General features: G+C 53.6%; 1 protein-coding gene across 7 annotated transcripts in view; it reads right to left on the minus strand.

The window, feature by feature from the left end:
* Positions 1-10,189, minus strand: part of CBLC (Cbl proto-oncogene C) — an 18,749-nt gene that overhangs the window by 7,970 nt on the left and 590 nt on the right. For 4 of the 7 annotated variants that reach the window (XR_012376373.1, XR_012376372.1, XM_025850037.2 and 1 more), the window contains exons 2-8: positions 7,420-7,566; positions 6,883-7,039; positions 6,493-6,614; positions 5,109-5,246; positions 2,293-2,380; positions 1,471-1,602; positions 7-165 (exon numbers count right to left, since the gene is read on the minus strand). Coding sequence is in view for 4 of the 7 variants with exons in the window: in XM_025850037.2 (XP_025705822.1) it covers positions 7-165; positions 1,471-1,602; positions 2,293-2,380; positions 5,109-5,246; positions 6,493-6,614; positions 6,883-7,039; positions 7,420-7,566 (943 nt within the window). In the remaining 3 variants the exon portion in view is untranslated. The remainder of the gene's footprint in view (positions 1-6; positions 166-1,470; positions 1,603-2,292; positions 2,381-5,108; positions 5,247-6,492; positions 6,615-6,882; positions 7,040-7,419; positions 7,567-10,189) is intronic. The other 3 variants (XR_012376375.1, XM_073886579.1, XM_073886580.1) reach the window with 3 other exon arrangements.

The following is a 10,189-nucleotide window of genomic DNA, read 5'->3' on the forward strand; positions in this document are numbered from 1 at the left end:
GCTCACCTGCCCCAGCTCCTCCTCCCCATCTTCCTGGTCACTGCTCTCTCTCGGGTCCTCGGCAGTGGCCCTGGCTTCTGCAGGCCTCACTTGGGATAGGATACTCACAGCCTCTTTGCCCTTGATCTCTCTGCGGCAGAAGGGACAGGTCTGGCTGTCGGAGTGCTGGGGGTGGGACGGGATAGGGTCAGGGTCGCCCTGTTCTCCACCATGTCCCTTGGGACCACAAGGGCCCGCCTCCCCAACAGAGTGATGTGCTGAGGACAGATGGGGGGAAACAGAGGGAGAGGGAGAGGAGCTGTGAAGAGAGGAGCTGGGGGAGATGCAGGATGGCAAGGGGATGGGAGCAGAGCGCGAGGTCGGGGGCGGGGCGCACAAGCAGGATGCCCAGCGGAGCCAGGGTGTTGTGGGGGGCTCAGCCGTCCACAGTGATGCTGCCCCCTAGGAATGCCCGAGGCACCTGCCGGGGCCCATACGGATTGTGGTGAGCCCTGCAGGCATCTGCCTCACAAGCGCCACTGGGGCCAATGTTGTGGCTCCGCCAGCTCCTGGGCTTCTTATGATCCCAGGACACACCTCAGCAACAACCCCCAGAGCTCCGAAGAACCAGACTAATTACTCACAGGTCCTGGGGGGTATGCGGCATGCCTGGGGCCCCACGGTGAGGTCCCAGGTGGAGAGAGAGGGAAGTTGCATGCACCCAGGGCTCTGCCTTTATTAGGGGCCAAGTGGGGTGTCTAGGGATTCATGGGTTCACCCTTTATTGGCCAGTTTGAGGCATTAGGACGTGGGAAGGGAAAAGCAGGGTCTTAAGGGGTCAGCTATCCGACAGGTTACCCCGGGCTTTCTAAAGCTTCATGAGTGGGGTGGCCTGGTTCCTTATCAGGTCGTTTTGCTAGCAGCCTGTGTCCTACAGTGACAATATGTGTATTCAAGATGAATGTCCTTGGAACGCATGCCTCAGCCATCAAGCTTGTCAAACACCTCCATTACCATCAAGAAGCTTAATGTCTTAATGTACCTATACTACGCAGGGGCAAGAGCCCCGGGTTTCCCAGGGGCCTTTGCAGAGGGCTTTGTGGGCTTGGATCCTCACTACGGCCCTTGGGAGATTGCTACTATCAGCCGCGTTCTCCAGGGGAGGAGGCTAAGGCTCAGAGAGGGGAAGCCACTGGCCGCAGGTTGCCCAGCCAGGAACAAGGAACAAGGAGCCCTTTCTACTAATAAGAACGCAGCTGGAGAAGCAGGAGCAGAGCAAGACAGAGACGGAGGCTAAGACATAGAGTGGTGGGCTCCCGCTCATCACTCCTGAGTGACCCTGGGCCTCAGTTTCCCCATCAGATCCACGAGGCATGCAGGCGATCCTCTAGGAGGGGCTTTTGCCATAAAGTGGGGGGAGCCTGGGCAGGAAGGCAGGGTGGTCAGACGCATGGGGGAGACTGGGCAGGAAGGCAGCGTGGTCAGACCCACCTGCCAGGTGGCCAGGCAGCGGCTACAGAGCAGGTGCCCACAGGGCTCGATCTTCACGTCCTTGTTGCTCTCAGCACAGATTTTGCAGAGCTCGAACGTGGAGTCCATGGCCCAGTATAGCCGCAGCTGCTCCTAGCACGCAAGAAGATAGGGAGAGTGGGAAGGGGGGTGTCAGCCATAGGGATATAAGTCAGGCCACAGGAAGAAAGTCTTAAACTTCTATGCCAGCCCCGAACCCTCCTAAGTTCGAGTCCGTGTGTCCAGCAGCCTCCTGCATGTACCTTATTAGGAGACTCGGTCTCCGGGGTGGTCTATACTCAGGGTTGCCAGATTTAGCAACTAGAAATACAGGATGCCCTGTTAAATTTGATTTTTGGGTAAACAATGCGTAACTTTTTAGGTCTAAGTATATCCCAAATACTGTGTGGGATGTACTTATACCAAAAGGTTTCATTTGTTCTTCCTCTCTCACCCATGGGGTGGCTGTGAAGACCAGGAGCTGGTACAGGGGCTGTCATCGGTGAAAGCTCAAGTGCACCAGCCATTCTGATCATCTCAGCAGTATCATTTCCTGGTTTAGTCCCCGCAAAAACCCCTGGGGAGGAGGCAGGAGGCGCTGTATTTTCCGTAGAAGGAACAGAGGCAGAGAGAGGCCAAGTGATTTAACCCAGATCACATGGCCACCACAGCAGCACAAAAACCCAAGGCCTCTGGGATTCTGGGGCCTGGCTGTGTGGGGGAGAATTCTGAGTTGAGGCACGGTGTGGGGGGTGGGGCAGGAAGCAGGGATGGGGCGGTAGGGGGCACAGGCTGGGAGCTCACCTCTGACACATGGATGTACGGATGGGGTTCCGTCTGGTAGAGTTCAGTCAGGTCTGGGTTGTGGTTCTTCCCATCTGGGTAGAGGAAGCTGGGTGAAGGGAAGAGAGGGGGTCCTGAGGGCCATCTAAGACTCCCCACCCCAGAAGAGCAAGGACTCCCCGGACTCTACCATGGGCCGAGGGCCCCTGGATGAGCACCTCTCCCAAACCCATCATTGGCCTGGGGATCTTTGGCCTTCCCTCTCCTCATACTGGGACTTCCCAGGGCAAGCGGTGTCCCCTCAGATGCCAGGGCAGGGCCATGTCCCCTCAGACCCTCCCCCCCAAAAAAGGGCACCTTAGACCTAAGTGTCCCAAGCTCTGGAAATACAAATCAGATCAACAGGAACCAGGAAACTGACTGAATCCCAGCGTTAGCTCTCCCAGAGCACCCCCGTTCTTGAGTGTTCAGGCCCAGGTATAGGAGCATCTTAGGTCACACGTTGCTGGAGTGACCAAATCCTAGTCTTAGTCTAGCAGAATCAGAAGGACCCTTCTAGACCATATACACTGCTCGCTTCACACACAGTTACTGAGGTTCAGAGCAGGAAAGGTTAACAGCTCAAGGCCACACAGAGGGGCTTGGAGGGATGCAGGACCAGGGCTGTGGGCAAGGTCTGAGCGCCGGGCTCCAGGACAGCCGAGAAAAAGGCTCTGCACCCTCTGGGTCGCAACTGCACTCTACAGTGGGGCCACGAGTCCCCTGAGCCTCGTGGGTCTGCCCAGCCAACCAGGTAGAGCAGGGCAGGTGCCCCAGGCTGGGCCCCAATGCAGCTCTTCCAGAGACACACTGTGTGCCCTGGGCTGGGCATCTCTACCTCCCTGCACTCAGTTTTCCCTTCTGTAAAATGGACATAATCATGCTGGGGGCAAAGATTGGTGGCGTCCACAAAACATGTGCAGTATCCTTCCTCCACCACAGACGGAACTGCTATGGTCAACTTCAGACCCTGCAAGCCGCCTCACTGTATGGTAGAAAGTGCTTGGAGTCTCTGCACCTCTCTCAGGGCCTTGATATTCCCATCTCTCTAGTGGGTGGTGGGGTCTGTGTGCTTCGTGGGGGGAGGGGGGTTAAACCAGATTGATGGTGTTCATACTTATTTTATATCTAGAATCCTTTTCTCCAATGAAGTCTGACCTGGAACTTAAGACACTGCAGTGGGCGAGGGTCTGTATTCTGAGCCTGGCTTCACATCCCAGACCGTGAGCCCAGTGGCTGTGTGACCCAGGCAAGTGGCTCTGTCTCGCTGTGCCTCAGTTTTTCTCGGTTGTCAAGTAGGGATATGCTAGTATAACCAATAGAGCTTCATTATTCTTGGATTCCGTACTTGCAAATGTGTCTACCTGCTAACATTTGTCACCCCCAAATCAACAGTCATGGTACTTTTGTGGTCATTCATCGACTGCACAACATGGCAAAATATTTGAGTCACCTGACACGTTTCCGTGAGGTTGGAGAAGGCGACGCTCTACCTTTTCATTTCAGTTCCTTACTCTATAAACCAGTATCCTTATCAGTGCATTTGGTGCCATGTTTTTTGCATTTTTATGCTTTTTGTTGGTGATTTCGCCATTTTAAATGGCCCCAAGATAGTGTCCAGGGTTCCCAAATACAGGGCTGGGATGCGTCTTATAGAGAATATACGGGTGTTAGATGAGCTTTGTTTTGACTTGACTTCACTGTAAAAGAACTGACTACATATTAAATAAGGTATCTTTAGGCAGAAACACACATAAAGGTTATTATTGGTTACCAAAAAGGTAGCAATTGGTTAAGAAAAATGTGACCAGATGGGATGCCTGGCCGGTGCAGCCGGGAGAGCATGTGACTCTGGATCTCGGGGTCGTGAGTTCAAGCCCCATGTTGGGTGTGGACCTTACTTAAAATTTAAAAAAAAAAAAAAAGGGACCAGAGTCTTGCAGGAATCTAAACCCGTATTTGCCCCACGAGCAATGGCTCAGTATTCGATAATTCAGTGTTTGCGGCGACTTTGATAGAACAAAACTACCATTAGCAACAAAAGAGAACTGACTGCATATCTGTCTCCTATCATATCACTTAGGTATGCCTGGTAAGAAAGGTCTGGCTAAAGGTTCAGGGAGAGACTCAGGAACCCCACCCGCCTTTTTCCGCTCCTCTCCTACCCAAGGCAGCTTCTGAAAGAGGGGCTGGGGGGCAGCCAAGGTTAGAGGTTGAAAACACCTGTCCAGTTGTTTGCCCAGTTCTTTCTGCTTTAACAGTCTAGATTCTAGAACAGGATATGGATATCTAGAAGCAAAAGCTTTTCAGCAGAATTCCCAGGAATGGAGCCGGTGGAGTCGCCCCCCCCCCTCCCAGCCACTTGCTAGCCCACACGGCAGCTTTCTGTGAACTAGAAAAGGCGCCCTTGGGGGTGCCTGGGTGGCTCAGTCTGTTGGGCTTCCGACTCTTGATTTCAGCTCAGGTCATGATCTCAGGGTTGGGCTCACGCTCAGTGCAGAGCCTGCTTGAAATTCTCTCTCTCCCTCTGCCCCTCCCCCTGCTTGCAAGCACGCTTGCTCGCTCTCTCTCTGTTTCTAAAATAAATAAAATCTTTAAAAAAAAAAAAAAGAAGAAAAGGCTCTCCTTCCTCAAGACCCTCATCTGCCACCTACTGGAACAAGATAGTATTGCAAATGTATAATGTCTGCCTTGTGAACTGGGTGCCCTTAGAGTGATCTTGGGCAGTGCTCAACACACGCACCACCTTTCGAAGCGCATTCTCCTGACACCCTCCCCCTGCCAGGATGGCGACTCACAAGCCTTCCTTTTGTCCATCCAGGAGTGCTTGGAACAGGGGTTTGTTAAGAGGGATGGTCTGCAGGATGCTGCCATCTGAGCTCACGTATCCAATGGCCCATTGACCCAGGCGAGTGCAGCTGGGCCGGAAGATGTAGCTGGAGGAAGAGGTTGGTAGGGTGGGGTGAGGGACTAGTCACCGCCGTCCCATCTGGGACTTCCCAGGTGCCCATTCTGTTGGGGAGCCAGGCGTCTAAGTCCTTGTTCTTTATAACCCAGCTTCCCACTTTTTAGGCAGTGAGCATTAAGATTCCTGTCTCCCACTGTAGGGGATAGCCATTGGTTTACCTGCTTGGCTCTTCATCCTCCTTCACTGGGGCTTAGACAAGGCTGATTCTAGCTTGGTCAATCAGTGCCTTTTAGGACCCCTGACCATAGTGATGGAGGTCAGCCCTGAGATTTTTTCTACAAGTATCAGGAGCAAGGTACCCCATTTCTACAGAGGTTGCTAAGCTGGTAGGGTGTACAGCTGGGGCTTCTAGAAACCTTGTGCCACCATAAGGAGAGACCATGTCTGAGAATGAAACAAACACAGAGAAAAGTAGACACAGGGAAGACACTGATTCCTGACAATAGCACTTGAGCACCTAGATCCAGCTGGGCCTGAAACCCCATACCTGGTCTTTTCAAACATGAGAATTAATCCACCCCTTTTGCTTTCCCTTTAAACCAGTCTGAAGTGTAACGGGGGAGTGCTAACATACTTGCCGTCCTGAGGTTCTTGTATGTCAGCCCTGCAAAGACTCATGAATGTGACCTCCTATTCCCTTAACCTCCTGGTATTCTAGGTAGCTCAGCACCCTCGATCCTTAGCCCTCTGGGAGGACCCAACGGCTCAAATTTCCCAGCTTGAAATCATTTAAGGACTCAGGTGTTTGGATCCCAGTCTCCTACCCCAGCAGGTGTGTGTGTGGGGGGGGGGGGAGTCATATTAAAAAAATATTTAATAGATGGTACAATATGAGCTCTGACTCAACAGAAATGGATCTTATCCTAGGACAGGGTCTTCAGGCCCCTGGCCAGACCAGGTATTGTTCCTTTAGCTGCCAGATTGTGAGAAAGTGCATTATAAGAGAGTGTCAGCAGAAAGCACTTCGAAAGCTGGTGCATGTTGAGCACTGCCCAAGATCATCGGGCTTCCTGGGAGGTCCCAGGAGATGAGGCAGGGTGGCTGGAGGCACTCAGCATCCTACTTCTCAGTTCTTGGCAGTCTGGGGTCCCAGGTACTTCAGCCCTTCCGTTCTTACTCCCCAAAGGCTGGCTGGGCTCCCCCAACACCCTAGCCCAGGATCCAGACCCTGGAGCCCCCAGCAGCCTCCCCCTCCTGAGGCCTGGCCCTTTTACCTGCCTGGCTTGTCTCTGTAGGTCTGCAGACGTGCTTGGACCTCATCATACGTGAGGAAGGCCATGTAGCCCGGGTGGTTGACCGCCAGGAGCTGCCAGTTCTTGAGGAGTGTTGGCCACGGCTGGAGCGGGGCAGCACTTGGGTCAGGGAGGGGTTGAGGAAGCCGCCCACACCTCGTGCCTCCCAGGGTGTCAGCACCCAGCCACTGGGCTTACACCCGGGGTGGGCCTTGGAATCTGTTATACAGGAGACCCCAGATCTTCCCTTTCCCGGGAACCACGGGTCCGGGATCCCAGCCCCTCTTCCCTCAGACCCAGGAGGCCGTGTTCCCAACCTCTCCTTCCCCCAGGACCCAAGAGTCCAGGCTTCCAGCCTTGGCCGTCGCTAACCTGGAAGAGCCTGGTGAAAAGATCAAACTCGAAGATGGACACATGGCCGCTGCAGGTGAGGTTAACGGTGGAGCGCAAGGCCAGGGCCGTGCAGCCAGATTCCACTGGGTGGCAGGTGCACAAGAGCCACTCAAAGTCAGCCCAGGGCAGCACACACCTGGAATGAGGGGGGGTGGTATGCAGCGGAGGAACCTAGGATGGGAAGACCTCTAGGAAGGAGGCAGCTGGGGGCGAGGACTCCTGGGTCTGAGGGAGGAGGGGGCTGGGGGTCTGGACCCCTGGGTCTGAGGGAGGAGGGGCTGGGGGCCTGGACCCCTGGGTCTGAGGGAGGAGGGGGCTGGGGGTCTGGGCTCCTGGGTCTGAGGGAGGAGGTGGCTGGGGAGCCTGGACTCCCGGGTTTGAGGGAGGAGGTGGCTGGGGTGAGGGCTCCTAGGTCTGAGGGAGGAGGGGGCTGGGGGCAGGACTCCTGGGTTCCCTGGGCAGGGACAGAATGAGGCTCCAGGAGCTAAGGGGCCCCGGGGACAGGTGCTCACTCACCGGGCTCCGCAGTGCTCCCTCCAGAAGGTGTGGGCCGGGGCCTTGGTGAGCTGGTATGTGTGTCCGCAGTACTTTCCCTTGGGGAAGAGGGCGCCCAGCTCCGCGTGCATGTAACTGAAGATGAGGGCCAGCTTGGCCAGCTGTCGCCTGCGGGGATGGGCTCTGAGGGCCTGGGCTGGACCCCAGGGCTCCCACTGACACCTGCTCCCGCTGTGGGGAAGACCCACAGGCACCAGGCCCCCAGACTCTGTAACCATTCAGTGCAGGGTAAAAGTCGAATCCAAGACGGCCTATGGCAGTCCCGACACCTCCCCTCTGCAAATCTCAGTTTCCTTATCTGTGAAGGAAAGGGAGGCGCTCCCCAATATCCGAGTGACCCCCCGGCACACAGACCCCAGCCTCCACCTGTAGCCCACAGGGGCGGGAGGAGAAGCCCTGCTTTGTCAGAGGTGGAGCCCACGAGAGCCGAGGGCATTGGGAGGGGTCTGTGAGCCCGTCATGCTCGGAACCTTCCTGGTTTTAGCAGCCCTGGGGGGCGGACCCCTGTGCTTTTCCCCGCCAGCTGCCTCCCTGGGGTACGGGTCAGGATGTGGGGAGCAGCAGAGGGTAGCTCTGACACTTAGCTGCGGCATTTGGGGGAGGTTCCTTTTCTCCCCCTTACATCAGTTTCCTCAGCTGTGAAATGGGCGTAAGTGCAGGGCTGAGTACAGCCCCTGTGTCAGAGGGCAAGCGGTGAGGATTCTTCCGTGTCTTCTGAGCGCAGAAAATGCCCAGCGTACCTGGCGTGCAGCCGACACTCAGTGCACTTTCATTATTATTATTGACTTTATTTTATTTTTTAAAGATTTTATTTATTTATTTGAGAGAGAGAGAGCACTCATGAGCAGCGGCAGAGGGAGAGGGAGAAGCAGACTCCCCGCTGAGTAGAGAGCCTGATGTGGGACTTGGTCCCAGGATGCTGGGATCAGGACCTAAGGCAAAGGCAGATGCTTCACTGACTGAGCCACCCAGGTGCCCCAGATTTTGGAAACTTAGTGGAAAAAAAAAAAAAAGAATGTGAGCTATCTCATTAATTATTGCTTTATACTGATTAGAAGTTGAGATAGTGTTTTGGATACTGGGGGTTAAATAAAGGGAATGTTATTAAAACTCACTGCACCTGTTAAAAAAAAAATCTTTCTTGCGGCGCCTGGCTGGCTCAGTCGGTGGAGCAGGTGACTCCTGATTTCGGGGGTGTGAGTTCAAGCCCCATGCTGGGTGGAGAGATTACTTAAAAATAAGTAATTTAATTAAAAAAATTTTTTTTCTGTAATATGTCTACTAGAAAACAAAAAATTACATATGTGGGTTGCATTAGATTTTTAGTGGGGAGTGTTGTTCTAGAATCTTCTTCAGAGAGTTGCTGGGACCCCAGTAACTCTAGAACACTCACTCAGACACTCCCTAAGCCCCTATGCTATTTTCTAGAACAGTGATTCTCAATGGAGTTATACCACCTTTCTAAGGAGCTTCTAGAAATTCACTTGACAGGGCGCCTGGGTGGCTCAGTTGGTTAAGCGACTGCCTTTGGCTCAGGTCATGATCCTGGAGTCCCGGGATCGAGTCCCACATCGGGCTCCCTGCTCAGCAGGGAGTCTGCTTCTCCCTCTGACCTTCCCCCCCTCTCATGTACTCTCTCTCTCTCAAGTAAATTAAAAAAAAATTAAATTAAATTAAAAAAAAGAAATTCACTTGACATAGCGATTGCAGTAGGGAGGCTAAATTGTGGGGGACAGGCCCCTCTAGCAAAATTTGCTCACATTCCACTCCACTTTCCAATGTCCCATCAGGCATCTGTGAAAGTGGAAAATCTATTTAAAATGATCTAAACCGAAAACCCAATTCCATTTTACAAAGGCATTTTCTGCACATCTTACATCTATACTGAATTTTACAGAAATTCAACTATCCTATGTATGGAAGGAAGACTGGTTCAGTGACGTAGGGATTCTCCCTAGGGGTGCCAGTGTCTGACTAGCCAATTCTGCTTCCCAGCATAATTATAATTGTGTCTTGGCATTTTCATTTGAAACACAGATAATGCTATTATGAAGGGCATTCCTTTTTATCATCCCTTACAATACAGTTTGGGTATTACAGTGATTTTTTAAAAATTATGGGTAGGTAAGTAGTTTAACCTATGCATTTCATTTCAGGATGAATTTAAGGAGACAAAAGTATTTGCCTTGACAGGGTCAAGAGCCGCTGGTCCAGACCTTGTTTTGTTCTGGGCTCTAGACCCTAAACCTCATCTGCTCCTGTCACTCAGCAGCCCCTTCCCCAGAGTTCAGAAGAGGTGGGGGGGGCTACAGATAAGCCCCCAGGTCCTGAGCTAGTTGTTTAAGAAGCAAGACCGGGGGGCCCTGTATGTCCCCCTAGGCAGGGGCAGTGATCGGATGTCAGTCCGTCCCTCCTCGTGCAAGAAGCTCCCTGCAGTCCCCACATTTCCAGGATTCGTGTCTAGGCCTCTGGAAGAGTGGGACAATGTGAAGTGGGCTGCTGGATGGCCAAGAGGGAGGGGAATGGGCAACTGAGGGCATAGGTGCCCAAAGAAAGAAAAAACTGGGTCGCTCAGTTTTCTAGGTTCTCAGGCACAGGGGGTTGGGACTTGGACCCCTGGGTCTGAGGGAGGAGGGGGCTCGGGGCCTGGACTCCTGGGTCTGAGGGAGGAGGGACTGGGGCCTGGACTCCTGGGTCTGAGGGAGGAGGGGCTGGGGGCCCGGACTCCTGG

The sequence above is a fragment of the Callorhinus ursinus genome, unplaced genomic scaffold, assembly GCF_003265705.2.
Source record: "Callorhinus ursinus isolate GAN/ISIS: 27379988/994484 unplaced genomic scaffold, GSC_fseal_2.0 scaffold71, whole genome shotgun sequence".
In the NCBI taxonomy this organism is placed as follows: domain Eukaryota; kingdom Metazoa; phylum Chordata; class Mammalia; order Carnivora; family Otariidae; genus Callorhinus; species Callorhinus ursinus.